We start from the raw sequence: 22,665 nt of genomic DNA on the forward strand, positions 1-22,665 counted from the left end.
GATAATAGTCTGCCATATCATGACACGAAAGATTGGGAGGAAATGTGGGTTTTGTATTAAAATTCCCACACATCAGTTCAGGTCTGTTTTCTGATTGCCCGTTTTTCTGATGTGTTGTTTAAGCTTGACCGTAACTCAGCTTCCGGAACGATGACGTATTATTGTGTATGTCCATTTATATGCTTTCACGAGTTCACCCTTACATCATTTAAACAGAGTAATGATTATGCGTATTTGGCGTGCTGTCCGGGGAGGGATCCGAGCTCGGAAATTTTGCCCGAACCCAGAGTACTCCCCCGTTGTTGTAAGAGTATTTAGGACTAGAAGTGAGGAGATAGAGTGTTGGAGGGATGCTGTTAAACTGTCAACGAACGGAGGTAAGTTTGGAGTATATACACCTCTTACCTCGTTGATTGGGTTGATTAACAGAGTGTGGTCCACTCGTGTCTATTTAGGTTTGATTGTCTAAATGTGCTCCTCATGTGTGTATAGGTTTAATTATCTGAACGTGCTCCTTCCGAACATTGTTAATAAAACATCATTTAACGCATCAGAAAAACATACCCGGCCAAGAGAAAAAGTATCAGACAATCTACTCTCTTTGCCAAAAAAATAAAAATAAATATATATATATATCAATAAAGGATACATTTTACCTTGAGGAATTTGTGCATCAAGGTAAGTAGAGCGATCAGGCTAACTGTTACTGAACTGTTAACTAGAATGACACATCATTAGTGTTCAACATATCAACACCAGTCTGTATCTCTGGTACCAATTTCTAAGAGTTGGGATGGATGGGACATGTCCCCACCACTTTTTTGCTAAGGTCGATATTGTCCCCACCACTTTTCAAACATCTCCAGTTAGTAGAGCATTCATATAGTTCGTTTGTTAAATAAGAGGCGATCTAGCGCTGAAATGTGTTTTTTAAATTTTTTATAAAGTGATGAAGTGCTCGTTGCTGCGATCAGTGGCGCGGATACTGTTGTGGAGACTCTTTTCATTCCGGTGAAATTACAAAACAAAATGCACGCAAACATTCTTTGCTTGATATACAACCACTGATAAACCTAATCGATTTTGAAGATGACAGTTTAATTTAAAGGGATACTCCACTTTTTTTGGAAATAGGCTCATTTTACAACTCCCCCAGAATTAAACAGTTGAGTTTTACCGTTTTCGAATCCATTCAGCCGATCTCCGGGTCTGGCGGTACCACTTTTAGCATAGTTTAGCATAATGAATTGAACCGGACAAGACCATTAGCATCTCTCTCAAAAAAATGAACGAAGAGTTTCGATATTTTTCCTATTTAAAACTTGACTCTTCTGTAGTTGCATCGTGTACTAAGACCTACGGAAAATTTAAAGTTGTGCTTTTCTAGGCTGATATGGCTAGGAACTATACTCTCATTCCTGCGTAATAATCAAGAAACTTTGCTGCAGTACCATGAGTCCAGCAGGCGTAATGATATGACGCAGCGCCTGAAAATAGTCCCCAGCTCGGTAGCCTATTATCAGGCGGCATGCGCTGCGTCATATCATTACGCCTGCTTCACCCATGGTACTGCAGCAAAGTTTCTTGATTATTACGCAGGAATGAGAGTATAGTTCCTAGCCATATCAGCCTAGAAAAGCACAACTTTAAATTTTCTGTAGGTCTTAGTACACGATGTAACTACAGAAGAGTCAAGTTTTAAATAGGAAAAATATAGAAACTCTTTGTTAATTTTTTTGAGAGAGATGCTAATGGTCTTGTCCGGTTCAATTCATTATGCTAAACTATGCTAAAAGTGGTACCGCCAGACCCGGAGATCGGCTGAATGGATTCGAAAACGGTAAAACTCAACTGTTTAATTCTGGGGGAGTTGTAAAATGAGCCTATTTCCAAAAAAAGTGGAGTATCCCTTTAACTTTAAAAATACAATACACACCCTTGCCTCATTTAGTATGTGCGGTTCTATGAATATGCAAACGAGCCCCGCCTCCACTCACTCACTCAGAGATCCACTGGTTGACGATCACACGTTGATCTGATTGGTTACAAGGTAATTTGTGACGTCAGAAACACCAGCGATTTCAAAGTGTGTTTTTGAGACTGTCTTTGGTTCACTGCAGTTTTAAGGAGAAAATACTCAGCAATGCTGTCGACTTATGAATTTACACATGGTTTGTTTTAAAACGTATTAAAAACACCATAAAAACATCTTGATTTTCACCACAGAGGGACTTTAAGAACACTTACGCTTTTGGAACAGCAGAAATATACTATATTGGTTTCCTCTGTAAACAAAGCAGCGCTGCGCTTATAAACACTGTAACATATTTTAGGCATTATTCGTTGGAACTTTGATTCGCCATTTTTATGAACCAAACATCACTGAATTTGCTCTTCCTGGCACTGAGCTAGTTAAATATCTCCATGCTTCTCCCGTGTTCATCATGTAGTAGGCTGTCTGCACGTGATCACGATCCATCCGCTCATGCCGCTTTTCTCCTGCCTTCACCATCAGTAGCGCTGTTTCGTTCTGGCTTCGGCATAAAGGCCAATTTTTGTAATTGCACCATTCTACTCTAACAAAATTTAGTTTAATTCAAGCACTTTCAAAGACCTGTCTTTGTTTTCACAGACTTTCCCAGCCTTGAATCCATGTGTCTGAAATACTTTCAAGAAGCGTGGGAACCCTCACTTAATAAATCTTACCGACCCCAAACTTTTGTTAATATAACTCCACAATTCCAACTCGTCATACTAAAGTTTGGTTGAATCTTATAATAGTATTATGGGCCAGTAATTCCTTCACATAAATGGCAGCAGGTCTTGAAGAGTTGTTGGACCATCACAAAAAATTGATCTCTCCAGATTCTGTCCTGTTTAATTACTTTTGCATTTGCTCATTAAAACAGAGACGGTGCTTCCGGCAGCACATCAATCATGGGGAAGCCAAAGATTAAGATCCATGATACAGACATGAGTGAGGAGTTGCAGCAGGACGCTCTTCAGTTCGGTTTTCTGGCTTTCAATCTGTATGAAAACTACAGTGACATCGCTCGCTACATCGTAAAGGTTGGTTCTCTAGAGTTGTACTGTGAGACTGGAATGTCTCCGTGAAATGCAGTTGTTTCAGTATTGTAAAAATGTGCTGTTTTTTTTGTCAGGAGCTTGATGGTGGAGATTGAGAGTTTTTTTGTTGATGAGTTTTTGGAACATCAATACTGTGACTTTCCTTATAGGAATTTGAGAAGAGGCGAGGGGGGAGCTGGAACTGCGTTGTGGGGAACTGTGGTTTCTATGTGACTTATAAACTGAGCTTTTACATCCACTTCTCTTTTGGCGACACAATAATTACTGTCTTCAAAAGTCCCTGAGGGTCAGCCAGGGGCGTTTCTAGGTTTTAAAAACATCAGGGGCTGAGCCCGAAACGTCAGGGGCTAGGGTGGGTAACAAGATAACATGATTCGATACAGAGAATAATGTATATTTTAGGCCTATACGCAGGCAGACTGGTTAAAAAGTTCAGTCCTGGCACTGTAGCCACACCAGGCCATACTACCACACAGACACACACATTCAAATGTGAGGTAGTTAGGGGGGTTGGGGGGCATGCTCCCCCGAGAAAATTTTGATTTCTCAGACCTACATATGTGCATTTTAAGGTGTTTGACGGCCAACATTTTTTGATAACAATAGCTTTAAAAGCATGTCACTGGGCAGTAGCATTAATTATTTGTCAAGCAGATAACAGATTCTTAAACATGAAAATGAGGATAAATGTTGAAATTAATGATCCACACTATAAAATGGAAATGCAGAATGTTTCTGCTTATTGTTGACAATACACAACCACATATTCCAAACAGGAATGGCCTTAAATGAGAAATCTTTCAAGGATTATTTTGCATAGATGTAAACTTTTTAGCATTAAAGATTGGTTTCAGCAACTTGTTTCTTTCTTGAGTTAATCAATGTTTTTGGCACTATTAAATCAGTTCAATTAAATTTCAATTGTTCACTCATAAAGACAGTCACTTGTCGCCACTTACTAGCTTAATGATGCAAGTTGTGCAAACACAGACAAGCGGAGTGATAGAAACTGTGAAAAGGCTGATGCTGGTGAAATATTCGAACACATTCGAGGACCTTATATATAGGCTACAATCAGAGTTAAATAGGAATACATTGTAATAATGTTAATCAAGCAGACTAAATCACACGACTGCGCAGCAATATTTAAGCACATTATACAAAGGAAATAATACAGACAAATTGGGTTGCTTATAGTTAAAAGAATGTCATGAACGATCATTTAGGCTAGATGTAGGCCTATTTTTCACATTTTTGGTCACAAAATATTTAGTCAGTTTTGATGACTTTGCAATATTGATAAAATGTTAGAATAATAATAATGAAAATTGAGTAGGGCTACGCCAAAATGTGTAACATATAGCCTACAACAAAGGAATACAAAAGCCCCGACATAGAGTTTTGACGCAGCTTTAATCTCCCTTTTGGTTATTTCAATACTTAATTGACGACAGAACACGACGTTACATAGTTTATTTTGCGTGATACAGGGCGCGCCGCATTTGCGCGTGATTGAGCCGCGAGCAAACGGCTGGCACGACGTAAGTAAGTTCGTTTTTCTGAGTTTTACTGACATATAGCCTGACAACATCTGGTGTGACTGAAGACTGTGCGGCGGTGCTGACTGCGTTATTTTTTTTAAACCGGTGCGGCGCGCGCGCCCCCGAAGTTCATCCGTGAGAAACTTGAAACCGGTGCTTGAACTTGAACTCAGGTGACTCATTAACACACGCGCGACTGTCCACGCCCTGCTCTCACGGCTCGTGCTGCTTGCCACTTTGCCTAATAATAATTATCAATAAATTAAATTTTTTTGAGATCCGGGGCTATAAAAAAAACATCCGGGGCTGAAGCCCCGGATGCCCATATCTAACGACGCGCCTGGGGTCAGCAATGGTTCAAAAAAGCTTATTTTATGCAACCAAATAATAAAACATGCTCCTTCAGCTCGTGGTTCATGTGTCTTTCTGCTGTGAAATCTGCACTGATTTATGAAGAAGGTAAACATAAGAATACCTTCTGTATTGTTATATTATATTTCAAGATGAACACATAGTTTATTTGATTATCCAAGTTCAAGTTCAAAGTTTATTATAAGCCCAAAGGGTAATTTTTGGTGCAGTATAAAATTTGTAAACATGTATTACAAAACACACAGTAAACAACAGAAACAGCACAACAACATTCTGACATCTTATCAGTTTAAAAGCCAAAGCAGAAGGAATCATGTTAAAATCACGGGACAGTGGATGAGATGAATCTGCAAGAGTAGATCTAGCTTTCTGTAAAACAAACCGTTCAAAAATGTTTGATAACCCTCTCTGCTTAATGCCCATAATCTTACACTGACAATGACATTCAATGATTTTCGATGTATAGCAAAGTACAGATTCAATATAAGATTAGTGAAATGTTAGTTGAATCCATGTCGTTTTTATTTATTTATTCTGAAAAATCATATTCAAATATGAGTATCAAATATGATCATCAGGCTTTTGAGGAAGGTTTATTTGTTCATCTCTCAATCATCATTGCATTACATTATATTAAATACACTAAGATCTCCTTGATTTACAAAAATCAGAATTTCATCTTACTTTTATGCCATATAAATACTGTATCAGCATCTGCAGCAAATAGCATATTATTGCTCAGTTTGTGTCTCTGAATAAATCTGAGCTGATTTTTTTTTCCTCGAGTATGAGCTCAATATTCTCACTATATAGAGTATAGAGTAGGCTATATAGTGCTTATATAATAATTGAGCAATAAAATAGCCTAATTAAGTTATAAAATATTATTACATGCATATATAAATGTATAATAAAAGTGTATTATATAAATATTATTAAAATATTATTACAATTTAAAATAATGGTTTTCTATTTTAATATACTTTAAAATTCCCACACATCAGTTCAGGTCTGTTTTCTGATTGCACGGGTATGTTTTTCTGATGTGTTGTTGAAGCTTGACCGTAACTCAGCTTCCGGAACGATTACCGGTACGTATTTCCAGTTATTGTGTGAAAGCGAAAGGTATTCCCAGTTATTGTGTGAAAGCGAAAGGTATTCCCAGTTATTGTGCAAGAGAAAAAGTATCAGACAATCTACTCTCTTCGCTATAACGGATTTGCCAAATATTACATTTGCAGACGTTACGAGACTCGTGGAGGAAAATTCCGTCACCAAAAAGAAAAAAATCAATAAAGGGTATACATTTTTCCTCGAGGAATTTTTCCATAATTATCAAGGTAAGTAGAGAGCGACCAGGCTAACTGTTACTGAACTGTTAACTAGAATGACACATCATTAGTGTTCAACATATCAACACCAGTTTGTATCTCTGGTACCAATTTCTAAGAGTTACAGTTCATGAATAGTTCGCTTGTCAGTGAGCAGTCATGTCATGCTATTGCTTATCTATTTCTGATAAGAGAGCGTAGGTTTGATTTTGAAATTGGTGGGGACGGGGACATCCCTGAAGCTGAGCTGCATCTGTCATTAAAGGGACAGTTCACCCAAAAATGAACCTTCTGTCATAATTTACTCTCCCTCAAGTTGTTTTAAACCTGTATGAATTTCTTTCTTCTTCTGAACACAAAAGAAGATATTTTGAAGAATGTTCGATCCACTGGTTGATGATCACACGTTGATCTGATTGGTTACAAGGTAGTTTGTGATGTCAGAAACACCAGCGATTAAGGAGAAAATACTCAGCAATGCTGTCGACTTATGAATTTACACATGGTTTGTCTTAAAGCATATTAAAAACACCACATAGACATATAAACAATAATAAGAGCTAGATTTTCACCACAGAGGGACTTTAAGAACACTTACGCTTTTGGAACAGCAGAAATATACTATATTGGTTTCCTCTGTAAACAAAGCAGCGCTGCGCTTATAAACACTGTAACATATTTTAGGCATTATTCGTTGGAACTTTGATTAGCCATTTTTATGAACCAAACATTGAATTTGCTCTTCCTGGCACTGAGCGAGTTAAATATCTCCATGCTTCTCCCGTGTTCATCATGTAGGCTGTCTGCACGTGATCACGATCCATCCGCTCATGACGCTTTTTTCCTGCCTTCTGTTGGAAACTTTTATTCCTTCATCGAAGCAGAAACCAGGAGACTTGAGATGGATTTTATAAGCAGAAGAGATTTATTCTTCCATGTCTGTAGTTCATCAAGTCTAATCTAAAGAAAGTTGCCTTGCACTTTTATATACATTTAGGGGGAGGGATTTACATTGAGGTTGAACAAAGCATGTAAATTAAGTATACAGGTTAAGGAACCGCCCTAGACTCCAGCGTGTTACCAGTCTCAATCCAATCAGCATAACTATTTAACGTCTGGGGCTCCAAGAGCCATTTGCAGAACAAAAGGTGAGAGTCCCAGTGATCTGACTCATTTAACTTACAATGGAGAAAACAGGAATTGCAACTTTGCTGAGCAGAATCTAACTTCAATCTACTCAACTTGTACTGTTGCAACCTAAATTAAACATTTAATACATTTGTAATACAACACTTCTTACCAATTAGTAGTGCTGTTTGGCTTTGGCATAAAGGCCAATTTTTGTAATTGCACCATTCTACTCTAACAAAATTTTGTTCAAGTTTAATTCAAGCACTTTCAAAGACCTATCTTTGTTTTCACAGACTTTCCCAGCCTTGAATCCATGTGTCTGAAATACTTTCAACAAGCGTGGGAACCCTCACTTCCTAACAAATGAAAAAATCTTACCGACCCCAAACTTTTGTAAATAAAACTCCACAATTCCAACTCGTCATACTAAAGTTTGGTTGCATCTTATAATAGTATTATGGGCCAGTAATTCCTTCACATAAATGGCAGCAGGTCTTGAAGAGTTGTTGGACCATCACAAAAAATTTAAATCTACAGATTCTGTCCTGTTTAATTACTGTCGCATTTGCTCATTTAAACAGAGTCGGTGCTTCCGGCAGCACATCAATCATGGGGAAGCCAAAGATTAAGGTCCATTATACAGACATGAGTTATGAGTTACAGCAGGAGGTTCTTCAGGTCGCTTCTCTGGCTTTCAATCGGTATGAAAGCCACTTGGACATCGCTCGCTACATTGTAAAGGTTGGTTCTCTAGAGTTGTACTGTGAGACTGGAATGTCTCAGTGAAATGCAGTTGTTTCAGTATTGTGTAAATGTGCTGGGTTTTTTTGGTCAGGAGTTTGATGGTGGAGATTGAGTGTTTTTTGTTGATGTGAGTTTGTGGAACATTAATACTGTGTCTTTCTTTATAGGAATTTGATAAGAGGCGAGGGGGGAGCTGGAACTGCATTGTGGGGAACTGTGCCTTCTCTGTGCATAATAAAACGAACTTTTACATCAAATTCTATTTTGGTGACGAAAAAATTATTGTCTTCAGAAGTCCCTGAGGGTCAGCAATGGTTCAAAAAAGCTTATTTTATCCAACCAAATAATAAAACCTGCTCCTTCAGCTCGTGGTTCATGTGTCTTTCTGCTGTGAAATCTGCACTGATTTGTATGAAGAAGGTAAACATAAGAATACCTTCTGTATTGTTATATTATATTTCAAGATGAACACATAGTTTATTTGATTATCCAAGTTCAAGTTCAAAGTTTATTATAAGCCCAAAGGGTAATTTTTGGTGCAGCATAAAATGTGTAAACATGTATTACAAAACACACAGTAAACAACAGAAACAGCACAACAACATTCTGACATCTTATCAGTTTAAAAGCCAAAGCAGAAGGAATCATGTTAAAATCACGGGACAGTGGATGAGATGAATCTGCAAGAGTAGATCTAGCTTTCTGTAAAACAAACCGTTCAAAAATGTTTGATAACCCGCTCTGCTTAACGGAACACTCCACCGTTTTTTGAAATAGGGCTTATTCACCTTCTTTCCTACATTTAGATAGGTGGGCAAATGCATTTTTGTCTCAGTGCATGCATTGTTTTAGTTTGACAGGGTCGGCGTGAGCTTAGCTTAGCATAATGAATGGAATCCTTTGTTGCCGGCTAGCATGTCCTGAATAAAAGTGATATAAAAAAAAAAAACCCTACCTAATAACTTCCTGTGGCCTGTGTATTCACAACAAGTACAAATAGCGATGCAGATTAACACTAGGCGATTTCCTAGGCAGATATTGACTTATATATTAAGGACTATATTAGGGGGAAGCACAGGCGAAGCACTGCTACTTGGGCGTGATATCTCTGCGCCCAAGTAGCAGTGCTTCACCTGTGCTTCCCCCTAATATAGTCCCAAGTCAAAATCTGCATAGGAAATTGCCTAGTGTTAATCTGCATCGCTATTTGTACTTGTTGTGAATATGCAGGCCACAAGAAGTAATTAGGTGTTTTTTTTATTTTTTTATATATCACTTTTACTCAGGACATGCTAGCTGGCAACAAAGGATTCCATTCATTATGCTAAGCTAAGCTAGCGCTGACCCTGTCAAACTAAAACAATGCATGCACTGAGACAAAAATGCATTTGCCCACCTATCTAAATGTAGGAAAGAAGGTGAATAAGCCCTATTTCAAAAAACGGTGGAGTGTTCCTTTAATGCCGATAATATGGAAGTAAAATAATGACAAATGTTTTTGAAACAGAAAAGCTTGTTGAATTGCACTACTCGAAAAAATATGCATTGCATTAATAACCCTGCTTGCATTTTAATGCATTGTATTTTCAGGGCTTGCATTTTTATGGTCTGAAAATTCAACATGGTTGTATATTTAAGCTGTGAATATTTCAATTCAAAACATTTCACACACGTTTTCATCATTAAAAATTTCAATAATCCATATTCACCTTTCAGATTTCACTTCCAAAACGTTCATTCTGTTTAAAAATACAACCTATAATATTCGATTCAATTTTCGGTCCATTTTATTTCGCTTTACAAATTCGCTTCCACAAATTCAGTGGTTCAAATCATAGACAGTATATAAACTGGACACAGCGACCCCATTGGATTCAACGGAGACAAGTGAAGTCAATTAGAAGCTCTCACTTCCTGATGGCTGAGCGTACTGCGCAGACTCAAACTGAGCTTGACGACGTAGATGTGACGTGAGCAACCCGTCTGTCTTCTAGTAGCTGTGCCAAGAGAAATCTGAATCATTCCCTTCCGAAGCTTGCAGAGACGGAGAGTGTGAGTAGGAGCTGTCCGTGAGCTGGAGCAGGAGTAACGTGTGCTAAGTATTCTGATTAATTATTTTGTCATTTTGCCTCCACGTCCCCCCGATTGGGCGCGAGCTTCTCCTCCTGTCCATACGGTAATCTCTCTACTGAGCGACAGAGAGTCGCGTGGTTATGACGCAATCGTTAGCCTATTTTTACAAAAACGGCTTCTACGGGGCCATAACGTAAGATACAAGGTAATGGAGCCTTTTATACATTTTCGTGTTTCTTTAGAAATGAATAATGGACAAATTGAGTCTTTAAACGCCTCAGATGGAAAGTTATTCGCTGTCAAAGTGACGCCAAAATGAATGGGAGTCAATGGGATGCTAACAGCAGGTGAGGGTCCGCTAGCCCAGTGGTTCTCAATCCTGGTCCTGGGGACCCACAGCTCTGCACAGTTTGTATGTCTCCCTCATTTAACACACCTGATTCAGATCATCATCTCGTTAGGAAAGAGCTCTATGAACTGAACTGGGTGTGTCAGATAAAGGAGACTTATAAAATGTGCAGAGCTGTGGGTCCCCAGGACCAGGATTGAGAACCACTGGGCTAGCCAATGGCGGCGCCCGGGGAAACTTCAAAATAATATGAAACCCTGCCCCCCTGGTTCAAATTCGACAGAAAATTCAACATTTGACATCCAGGAACGGCAGAAATAACAGTAGATTGCCGATTGATGATCTCCATAGCTGTTAGTCTGTCTCGCCAGCAGGGGGAGCAAGCGGCTGTTGACGAAGAAAACTATAGAGCAACGGGTGAGAGACTCATTACCAGTAGGCTATTTGTGATTAGTATCAGGGCGATGAATTGTGATGATTATCATAATGGAAAAGCTGATAAAGACAAAAGCTGTGTTTACATTGAAGTCTTCACTGTTACTTTTGTACATGTAAGTTTTGCACAGCTTTCTCTGTCGTGACCGAGATTATGTTATTCCCCGATGCTGATGTACAGATCAAACGTTAAATCTGAGGTAGTAGACATATATTTCTCTCGGTTGTCTAGTTTTCTTAACTTTATATTGCGGCGCTGTGCTGCAGAACTGGGGAAGAGAATGACTTACAGTCATACAACCAACTGTAAAGTGTTCATGTAGGTGCCAGACATGATGCACACTTTTAGATTTTTGATATTTAATTAAATAAACTGTCAAATCATGTGTAGGCCTACATATTGCTATTTTTTTTCAGTACCACATGAGCTCATATTTATTTTAATATCAACTATCTAAAAAGTGTGCATCATGACACCTACATGAACACTTTACAGTTGGTTGTATGACTGTCATTCTCTTCAAATGCTATTGAAGTTAGAAACGTGTGTACCAATGTCGTATGTAACTTTAGAGACGGTCCCTAAATGTGCGAATATCCAGTGTCAGGCGAACTTATGCCAGTGTATCACTGGGAAACGCTTAGCGTGAAACTTTGCACGTTACGTTCATATTCTGGTCCATCTGCTTGCCTGTAGCCTATAGCCTACATCCCCAATAAGGTGGGAGTTTGGTATTTTATATCACTGTATTTTGTCCATTGAGTTACTTTGAGTGTCCTGGTCACGACAGAGAAAGCTGTGCAAAACTTACATGTACAAAAGTAACAGTGAAGATTTCAATGTAAACACAGCTTTTGTGTCTTTATCAGCTTTTCCATATGATAATAATCACAAATAGCCTACTGGTAATGAGTCTCTCACCCGTTGCTCTATAGTTTTCTTCGTCAACAGCCGCTTGCTCCCCCTGCTGGTGAGACAGACTAACAGCTATGGAGATCATCAATCGGCAATCAACTGATATTCCTGCCGTTCCGGATGTCAAATGTTGAATTTTCTGTCGAATTCCGGTCGAATATTATAGGTTGTATTTTTAAACAGAATTAACGTTTTGGAAGTGAAATCTGAAAGGTGAATATGGATTATTGAATTTTTAATAATGAAAACGTGTGAAATGTTTTGAATTGAAATATTCACAATCACAGCTTAAATATACAACCATGTTGAATTTCAGCCCATAAAAATGCAAGCCCTGAAAATACAATGCTTTAAAATGCAAGCAGGGTTATTAATGCAATGCATATTTTTTCGAGTAGTGTAATTTAACAAGCTTTTTTGTTTCAAAAACTTTTGTCATTATTTTACTTCCATACTACGATAATCTTACATTGACAATGCCATTCAATGATTTTCGATGTATAGCAAAGTACAGGTTCAATATAAGATTAGTGAAATGTTAGTTGAATTCATGTTGGTTTTATTTATTTATTTTAAAAAATCATATTCAAATATGAGTATCAAATATGATCATGGGGCTTTGAGGAAGGTTTATTTTTTTCATCTCTGAATCATCATTGTATTGCATTACATTATATTAAATATCATCTTACTAAGACATATTATTGGCAGATATTGATTGCATGTCAGTATCTTAATACTGTTATAAAGATCTCATTGATTTACAAGAATCAGAATTTCATCTTACTTTTTGGCCATATAAATACTGTATCAGCATCTGCAGCAAATTGCATATTATTCCTATGAATAAATTTGAGCTTTATTTAAAATAGAAATCTTTTGTAATAATATACACTACATGTCAAAGGTTGGGGTCAGTACATTTCTTTGAAAATAAATTAATACTTTTATTCAGCAAGGTTGTGTTAAATTAATAATAATAAAAAGTGATAGTAAAGATTTATATTGTTAGAAAATATTTCTATTTTTTAATAAATGTTTTTTTTTTATGATTAACAGTTTATTATAAATGCTGTTATTTTTAACTTTTTTATTAATCAGTGAATCTTGAAAAAAAGAATCACGTGTTCCAAAAAAAAATATTAAGCAGCACAACTGTTTCCAACATTGAAAAAAATCAATAAAAAAAATCATCATATTAGAATGATTTCTGAAGGATCATGTGACACTGAAGACTGGAGTAATGATGCTGAAAATTCAGCTTTGAACACAGGAATAAATTACACTTTAAAGCATATTAAAATTGAAAACTATTATTTTAAATTGTAATAATATTTCACAATATTACTGGGGTTTTTTCCCTGTATTTTTGATAAATTAAATGCAGGCTTGATGAGCATAAGAGACTTCTTTCAAAAACAAGTTTCCAAAAAAAATGTTGCAGTTTCGTTTGTCTGCTGCGATTAAATTTTCACCTCATTTTGTTTTGTTTAAACATATATATTTAGGAAAATACTTAATTTCAAACATTTAATATCTCCACGATCACATTTCAACATTTCTCCCGCCCTTCTTCCGGAGAATTCCCTCTCTGACTGTTGCTATGGAGTCCAGCGAAGCGTCTTGAACGCAAGGCATGACGGTCTGAAATAAAATGCAGGGAAACATTGCAGCGAGACTCTTGCAGAGCTGACCAATCACAGAGCCTGGCTGGGCAGCGACAGCCAATAGGATTCAAGAGTGGGAGGGGCCAACGGACAGTTACACACCTACATTACTTTGGTCAAGCACACAGCGTGAGCATCACACACAGGCGCTGCGAGTGAGACTCTTTTCTCTCCTTATACGGAAATCTGCACATAAATAAGGTGAAAACTTTTACATTTATCCTTTTCTACTGCATATTAGTCGGTATAACTAAATATCTAGAGTGTTTTTCCGTTCAGAGCAAGCGATACTGTACCTAGTTGACTGCACATCTATATTTAATTCAGCTACGGACTTAAACTTAAATAAAATGATAATAACAAAGATTGATCAAGAGTAAAAATTTAAATATGCAAAAGTCTTTAATTTAACATAAAAACGCGCGAAGTATTTCTCATTTCTAAAAATAACCATGCCGCCATTCATTTATATTCCACTAATAAAAACACGCATCTCAAAAAGGCATTTGATTTGATAAGTTAAGATTATTTAGTTGGTTTATTCAGTCTGAAGTTATATGAACATTATTTGAAAATAAATATAAGTTTGGGGAAATCTGTGTTGCTGAGTACAGGATTTAGTTCAGGTGTCCATGGCAACAGTAACCTGGCGAAATATGCCACGTGATGTTATGTAATAAAGATGGAATAATGGCCGTGGAGCTTCTGATGTGCTGATTTTATATAATGCCCATCCTGACTCTGATGGCTGACCATCATTCACCAGTTCCACCAGCAGATGCTTGAGGATTGTGGGATTGATTTGGGGCAGGGCACAAAGCATTATGGGTGCGTCACAGGGTGTTGTTTGGGCGTTCACAGATTAAATTCACTCATTCCTCATGAAATGTCTCTGTTTGTGTCTACAGAACCACCATGTCTGACAGAAAGGCCGTGATCAAGAATGCGGACATGTCCGAGGAGATGCAGCAGGACGCTGTGGAGTGCGCCACACAGGCGCTGGAGAAGTACAACATCGAGAAGGACATCGCTGCCTACATCAAGAAGGTAAACGCCGGTTTGTTGGATTTTCCAACTTCGATACGATACCTCGGAAAATATCGATTTTCGATATCATGGGGAAAACGGCCATATAGATATTTTTATCCAACTTCGATTCGATACCTTGGAAATTATCCATATTCTATACCATTTTCGATATCAAGGATAAAGCTGCCATATAGACATTTTTATTTTTTTATAATTTGCGTAATTTTGTTGAAATGGCTTTCTCACAGCACAGGGAGACTTTATTTAAATCTTTGAACTAAACTTACACAAACAAGACAAGTAAACAGTCATCAATAACATAAGAACAAATTGCAAATGGAATGACAAATGAAGTAAACACAGCTTTAAGTGGTTCAGGTGGGTCTAACAGCAGTATTCATGTAAGAAATACTAAGTAAGTATACCGTATTTTCCGGACTATAAGTCGCTCCGGAGTACAAGTCGCATCAGTCAAAAAATGCGTCATGAAGAGGAAAAAAACATATATAAGTCGCACTGGACTATAAGTCGCATTTATTTAGAAATTTATTTTCACAAAATCCAAGACCAAGAACAGACATTTAATCTGGAAAGGCAAGTTATTCAACTACACAGTAGTACACAGAACAACAGGCTGAGTAGGTGTCCGGTATGTTAACATAACACATTAACAGTTATTCAGCTACACAATAGCATAAAGAACATATACCTGGGAGGCTGAATAGGCTAAATTAACATAAGCCAGCGAGTCCAACAAGCAAGTTACCAGTAAACAAGTTCACCAAGCTCCCGCGATCTCATTCCACATCATTTTCTTCATCCTTGGTGTCGCTTCTGAACAACTCCGCCAACTAGAGCGGCCTCTCGCGGCTGTAGACGGTAATGTTTTCTTATGGTTCATCTCAGTCTGAATTAATTTTGATATATAAGTCGCACCTGAATATAAGTCGCAGGACCAGCCAAACTATGAAAAAAAGTGCGACTTATAGTCCGGAAAATACGGTAATTACAAACGAAGAAATTGAAGTCGTCAGGAAATCAAAATTGACCCCATTTACTTTGTTAGCGCACATTACTAGTCTTGTGGTGAACAATTGATCCGTGCAAGTCAACACACAGAAAACGTGTTCGTCGTGGTAATCTTTGATCATTTGCTTCCGCTCTGGAATGGCGTTCCCTCTCGTCCGTTTGACGGCTTGGGTTGAATATCTTTAACAACCGTCCGTCTGCTATGAGCGAGGGATTGAGACGAGGAGCGCTAAAATAAAACCCCGTCCTCTATTCAATATTCCGTTTCACTTGGAAATACGTCAATACACTGAAGTTAAGTCTGTAGCAACGTCCGGTTTATGCAGACTTTAACGTAATCAGTGTAAAATAACCCCAGATAGTCTTCATTGTAAATATTAAATACAGATCAATGCTTAAAGTTACAAAAGTAATTCAGTCTTTGATTAACATTAATGACAGACAGTAGCAGGTTTATTAGGCTGCTGTCACTTTAAAAACGTGTGCGCGGATCCAATATACTGATACACAACATGCGTTTGCTTTCTCAACTGTGTACATTCCAAAATTGTTTAAGGGAATACACGCCAAAACGGGCATTTGGGAAACATTTGTGAGTATTTGACAGTTTATGCCATGAAAAAGAGCTCAATTTGGTTCTGGAGAGCTGTTTGAGAGGCGGCTTTATGTGCGCTCCGCTCCGCTTGTACAGTATCAGTGGTGTGAGCGCGAAACCTGCGGGAATTATTGAAATGATGCCCAATACGAGCACTAGGCTATTCAACCGCAGCGAATGAGACGAGCGAGTGAGTGAGAGGAGAAGGTGTGTGTCAGTTCAACCGTAGGAGAGAAGAGAGGGAGAACACACAGTGTATCGATTCTGCAGAAAATGAGGATTGGAACCGTGTCAGATATTACAGAATCGATGCGCATCTAAATATCGATAGTTTTGACAACACTAGTTGGACTGAACACTTCATGGGCGTCCATTTTCTTTGTACGGTTTATATTTAGCAGTGAAGATGTGCTCATGAATACTTTATCGTCAGGTTATTGGTGATGTCAACCCAGAATCAACATTTACTGAATGTTTCTGGCCTTATTGTGCATGATTCATTGGTTATTCCAAGTTGCAATGCATCTTTGCATATTTATATTTACTTTTTTTTTACCCCTTCCTTCTGAGTCAGGCCTTTCGCTTTGAGTAAATGTGTTGAAAACAGTATTTCATACTGATTGACTATAAATGTATTCTTTCCATGCAGGAGTTTGACAAAAAGTACAACCCCACCTGGCATTGCATCGTGGGAAGGAACTTCGGGAGTTACGTGACTCACGAGACCAAACACTTCATCTACTTCTACCTGGGTCAGGTGGCCATCCTGCTCTTCAAGTCGGGCTGAGCGACGGCAACACGATTCAACAGACCGCTACGAACTGACTGTACTGACGAGGCGAACCATTCCTGTACTGGGACCTGCCTTCTCTCGGCTGCTTCTCTTCTCCTTTCACTCTGATTATTGTTTAGAAAACGGCCATTCGGGAGGGAAATGCCATAAAGAAACAACTGTATTTATTTTTGTTTTCTATACAGCGTTTTATGTCACCTGCGTTTTTTTAATTAAAGCAAAATGGTTTGGCCGTTTGCCTGGAGTTTTGTGTCTGAAGGTTTATGGTGCAACATCTTAGGATGGTAATAGGAACTATAGTTGAGAGGGGAAACGAGAACGAAAAACAAATTTTTCGTTTTTGTTTTTTAATTGCGACTTTTTTCTCTCCAAATTTTGTGGCAAAAACCTGCAATTCTGAGGAAAAAGTCAATTGCGAGGGATAGAAAAAGTCTGAATTGTGAGTTCTTACATAATTCTTCAGAATTGCGAGTCAAAATGAATGGTTCCACTTTTATTCTGTGGTGGAAACATGCATCCATAATCTTTCCCAGATCTCACAAACTTTTAGACCTGAGTTTTGTCCATCTATTGATAAAACATTGCAACATTTAAGTTATGCAAGTATGAAATTGAGTAATAGTTGTTGAACTCGAATATGATCAGGGTTGTACTTTGAATGGTTTCAAGTTAATATTGATTTTTATATTTATACATCATACATATTCATTTTAATAATTTTTAGTCATCTTGCAACCCGTGACCATGGACTTGCTCAAATCCAGCCAGGATAGACTCGCATCCAACAAACATCTTATGGAACAAGAATACAAACTAGGCATAACTCGTATTAGGCAAAATAGGTTGATGAGAACATTAACTTGTACATTCATGTCAGCATTAATATAAAAACATTTCTAACAATAGTGGTGTACACGCACAACAGATCATTCAACCTAAAAATAGCCACTAGAGATGAATGCTCAAAGACAGACTGATTTAGAAACGTAAAGTGCTATTGCTTATAACAATACTTATTTTAAGCTGACTGCAAGGGAACATTTGCAAAGCTATTTTTAAAATATTACCTTGTATAGACAAATTTCAAACATGGTCCAATAGCAAAGTTGCTTTCACACAATCAGACGAACATACAGAATAATTTGGTATGCAACATAAAATAATGCAAAAAAGAGGCAGAGAACGTGATATGGGATCGAGACTTTATTTGCAGTTTAGAAAACCAGTTTGTGTGGGTAGACTCCATTAGACAGGGAGAATGTGGAGCGCAGGTATCCCTTGAGCTCCGGAACCTTCTTGATCAGAGGAAGTAGAAGAGAATCCACTGCTTTCTGGTCCGCCTTGCGCTGCTCCGTCAACTGGTACTTCTGCAGAGACAGAACAACAAGAACATCAGAACACTCAGTTGCGGTCACAGACAGTCTCTGCATCCGGGTAACTGGAACTGATCCTCGATTTACCTCCTTCTCCGTGTCAAAGATTTCTCCCTCCTGGTGCTTGGGTTTCCTCATCTTCTTCTTCTTGAAGTAGGAGTCGACCAGTGTACTGGGGAACTTGATGCCGGAGATGTCCAGTTTGGTGTTGGTGGCGATGCAGAACTTCTGGTGAGCTCTACGCAGAGGCACTCGGTTCAGAGCCAGAGGACCTGAGAGAGACAAGAGACGGACGTCAATTATTCACTCCCTCAAACTGCACACTAAAAGCTGCACACTAATGGGGGGGGAAAGGGACATTGCAAGGTTTTGATTTTCTACGATATATATAAAAAAAAGTGTTTGACAAGATGACTTGAACTATAAATTATTCAATATTAATCATTCTAGAATGATTGGGGTGATTGCGTTGAGGAGTTCATCATCTACACAATTAAAATGCTCTTTTCAGTCCCAAATACTTTTTAGACTTGAGCGATTTGGGGAAAACAGTGTGTGGGTGCTTTGTTTTACTCTTCACATGTTGTCATGTGCCACATTCACACAGTTTTTGACCAATTCAATATGACTAAAATAATGATTTTGTGATTAAATATTAAACGAAATAAGAAATGATTGTAATACTAATCATACTGTAAAAAGTTACTATAAAATAAAAATGTTAAAAATAACACTGTTTTTGACCAACTCTTTCCAATGGATCTCTGAGCTACTGTGAGTGAGTGGAGGCGGGGCTCATTTGCATATTCATAGAACCATATATACTAAACAAGGCGAGGGTGTCGAGTTACATTCAAGTTATTTTAAGGCATACATTTTTAAGGCATAATTTTGGTGATCAAAGATGAGTTAAGGGATAAAATGGACTACTTTTACTAATTACTATACTAATATTGATATACTAGCATGTCCATTTTCAAACTGTATAGCATCAAGCTTTTATTGTGACGGGTTGCTGGCAAATTAATAACTTTGCTGCTGGTTTCAGAGTGAAGATCGTTGTATGTTCATGAAACGCAAACATGAACCACACACACACACACGTGTAAATGACATTCTTCACTCTGAAACTGCTAACACATTTACTAAAATCACAGCCTTGACACACCAATCCACTTACAGTAGTCAACATTTGCAGTGGATCAAAAGAGTTCATCAAAGTTGTCCTAAGACAAGAACGGGGATTGTTCAAAATTCATGTATAACTTTGATGAAAGGCTTTGATCCACTTCAAACGTTGACTACTGTATTTTATTTCGATATATGGAGCAGCCCTAGAGAAAATCATCTCCAGCTCACCGGTGACGAGGAGGAGTCCGCTGTCCAGCTGCTTGAGGAAGACCACACGCTGCAGAAGAAACACACTCACGGTTAACAGCCTGTGACGCTCGCTGCAATCCTCATCTGAACCTCTTTTGCAATGCAAATCTCAAGTGCAACTTGTCACCCCAATTCAGCAGAATAAAGTTAACAAGTGTTTGTGTGGGAGAGAGAGCATCTGCGCAGGTCGCTGTTTTGCATGTAGGCGTTTCACCCATGGAGTTGCTACACATGCATATGAAGAACAATAGCTATGTCTGGATATTAACTTCCGAGATTTGAAACCAAAGTCTGATGATATTCGATAGGGGTGTAACGAGACCCTCATGTCACGACACAACATTATTCTGATACTCCAAGAGATATGGTAAAAGGTCAACCAAAAAAATTAACTGTTGATTAAAATGCTAAATTTGGTATTACATTGTGGGTGTAAATTAATAGACTTAGTGCTGGAAACCCAATGCACAGGACAATAGAGACACTAGAATAACAATATTCATGATTCTGAAGATGAATACAGAATTATTGTAGACGAATATGCTTGCACTGTCACTCACTAGATATATTTAAAATAAAGTATGCCACTTTTTACTGCTAACATCAGACATTTGGCATTATCAGGAGCCATAAATATTCCCCCATTGCATTATATATAGCAGTTTAATGTGGTACTGACACAAAAACTCAGACAGAAATTTCTTTTCACAATAAAGACTGTCACTATCCACGATAAATATTGTTGCATTTTTGTATTGCATTATATTGTGACCCGATATATTGTTACACCCCTAATATTCGAGAACGATTTCCCTGTTCTGAGTGGGAAGCAAGTGACTTGTTTTAAATGACGCTTGGTCCATTTATTGAGCTCAACACTGCACATGTACCTTCCCACGGTGGCGTCCGGTCAGCAGGATCAGGACTGTTCCAGGGGTGATGGACTGGCGCAGTTTCCTCCGGTGCTGAGAGAAGGGCTTGATGCCGTGACTCCGCAGCTTACGCCGCACGTCTTCTGTGGGGTAATAACGGGGCTGGACACAGAAACACACGAGAGAGAGAGAGAGATGTGAACATTAATGTGGTAAAGGACACAATGTTGAATCCAATAGACCTTCGTCAGGCTAGACAATACTGAATTTAATCAATGAAAATGAGGCTGTGAGGGATTACAATGGCACACGCTGTATAAAGGTCCTAGATCATAACTTTCACAACTCATATGGAGTTTGACTATTGTATTTCCCCCCCCTCAGAATTGCGAGATAAGTAGCAATTTTTTATTTTGTGGAGGAAAAGTCTTCCATAAGACTAAACATGGTTCCAGAAATATTTGAAGAAAATTAGAGATCAGGGTCAAAATTGACATGAATATTAAACCTATTTTAAAATGGTTAGGCTCATAAAAAACTAAACAATTTTGGCTCCAAATCTCAGGGATCTGGTGGTAAATGTCTTATTCTCACCATCTTGCGGCGTTTCACAGCGCGGGTGCCTCCATTTTTGTCTCCACCGACAGTTTTGGTGACTGTGTTGGAATTCTTCTTTTCCTTGATTTTCTTCTCCCGGATTTTCTTTTCAACCTGAAACATGAAGACAGAGCTTCAGAAAACCGCTGATGACGGGGTGAGACTGACCCTGGATCAGAGAGCTGCTGTGTGAACCCTCACCTTCGTCACGGGAGCTTTAGTCTTCCTCTTGTACATGGCCCTGCGAGCGGACATGACGGATCGGGAGTAGCGGCCGATGCCCCTGACCAGCACAGGGTTACGGCTGCAGTGTTTACGGGCAACCTTCTTCTTATCGCCCTCAGCCATCTGAGAAAAATAAGACTCTTTATTAAAATATGCACGCATACAAAGATATTAGACATTAATAACATGCATCAACCAATAGTAAAGCTGCTCTAAAAGTCAATATCGTTTTTTTAATATAGTACTTGTCACATTACATCTCAACATCAGCACTGCTATTTGACCAATTCTATTCACAATAGAGTAGGGCTCCTAAATTAGACAGTAATTAACATGAAGCATATCTGAACTCCTGCATATTGACTGTTGATAGTGCAACTTGTTAAATGAACGCACACCACATTAATAAAGAACTCTCAGCTTCTATAAATACACACACACACACATGTATATGTGTGTATGTGCATGGTGTTACTACAGTAACTCAACGTGACCAGTTGTAGCATTGCTAACAGGCTAAAGGACACACATAAACACATTTATAGACTAACAAGCGTCTTTAGAGAGTCTATTTTACGCTCTGTTCACATGACAAGCCGTCACATATGACTTTATGGTTTTTAATATTAACATAAACACACAAATCCCGTTTCAATTCACATGCAGCTAGTGTCGGCCTCAGCGCGCGCCGAACATTCATTACGTACGTTAAAACATACATCACATCCACTAATATTCACATCTACTACTGCTATATGTGTATTAAAACATTCATATATGATCCAGAGTGAAATATTACGCGCCGATGAATCAGATTAATGCAGATTGTACTTGGACAAAACAGACACGAAAGCCACAATTACCTTCAGCTAGAAAAAAAAGACCGACATCCGGGCACTTGACGCATATATAGTCGTGACGTGATCCGCTCGGGGTTTTGCTTCCGCTCTTAAAGGCACACGCGCTTCTTTTGGCCACACGACGGGCGCGCGAGTGCCGCTCATCGGCTGAGGAAGACAAATACATTTTTAATGTTCTTGTCTTTTGTGAAATTGTCGCAAATTGTACATTTGTATGTTGTAAAAAGTTAAAGTCATAAAGCAGCTTTAGAAACGGAAGGTCAGAT

The 22,665-nt window shown here is 38.3% G+C and overlaps 2 protein-coding genes and 1 long non-coding RNA gene across 4 annotated transcripts; 2 read left to right on the forward strand and 1 right to left on the reverse strand.

Moving 5' to 3' along the window:
- Positions 1-237: 237 nt before the first annotated feature.
- Positions 238-8,939, forward strand: LOC309513197. Of its 2 annotated transcripts, none has more exons than XR_014211355.1 (3): positions 238-377; positions 8,044-8,203; positions 8,374-8,939. It is a non-coding gene; the product is annotated as an uncharacterized lncRNA (long non-coding RNA). The 2 variants fall into 2 exon arrangements; XR_014211356.1 differs by lacking the exon at positions 238-377 and adding an exon at positions 6,157-6,340.
- A 4,794-nt stretch (positions 8,940-13,733) lies between these two features.
- On the forward strand, positions 13,734-17,336 carry dynll1 (dynein, light chain, LC8-type 1). Its single transcript, XM_082188947.1, has 3 exons — positions 13,734-13,847; positions 14,555-14,693; positions 16,949-17,336. Exons 2-3 carry the CDS (start codon positions 14,562-14,564, stop codon positions 17,084-17,086), a joined length of 270 nt encoding a protein of 89 aa, XP_082045073.1. The 5' UTR covers positions 13,734-13,847; positions 14,555-14,561; the 3' UTR covers positions 17,087-17,336.
- Positions 17,337-18,282: 946 nt separating this feature from the next.
- rpl6 (ribosomal protein L6) lies at positions 18,283-21,680 on the reverse strand. The gene is made up of 6 exons (XM_082188933.1): positions 21,516-21,680; positions 21,312-21,428; positions 20,736-20,879; positions 19,825-19,873; positions 18,553-18,737; positions 18,283-18,459 (listed from the first exon to the last, which is right to left on the reverse strand). The coding sequence occupies exons 1-6, from the start codon at positions 21,660-21,662 to the stop codon at positions 18,307-18,309; spliced, it is 795 nt and encodes a 264-aa protein (XP_082045059.1). The 5' UTR covers positions 21,663-21,680; the 3' UTR covers positions 18,283-18,306.
- Positions 21,681-22,665: the final 985 nt, after the last annotated feature.

This window comes from Leuciscus leuciscus (assembly GCF_965113295.1).
Source record: "Leuciscus leuciscus genome assembly, chromosome: 13".
Classification (NCBI taxonomy): Eukaryota; Metazoa; Chordata; class Actinopteri; order Cypriniformes; family Leuciscidae; genus Leuciscus; species Leuciscus leuciscus.

Coding starts and splice junctions, on each gene's coding strand:
- dynll1 (XM_082188947.1), top strand. CDS start 14,562: ATGTCTGACAGAAAGGCCGTGATCAAGAATGCGGACATGTCCGAGGAG. Junction 14,694..16,948: donor TCGCTGCCTACATCAAGAAG/GTAAACGCCGGT, acceptor CTTTCCATGCAG/GAGTTTGACAAAAAGTACAA.
- rpl6 (XM_082188933.1), bottom strand. CDS start 21,662: ATGGCTGAGGGCGATAAGAAGAAGGTTGCCCGTAAACACTGCAGCCGT. Junction 21,429..21,515: donor CTAAAGCTCCCGTGACGAAG/GTGAGGGTTCAC, acceptor TTCATGTTTCAG/GTTGAAAAGAAAATCCGGGA. Junction 19,874..20,735: donor CCGGACGCCACCGTGGGAAG/GTACATGTGCAG, acceptor TTTCTTCTGCAG/CGTGTGGTCTTCCTCAAGCA.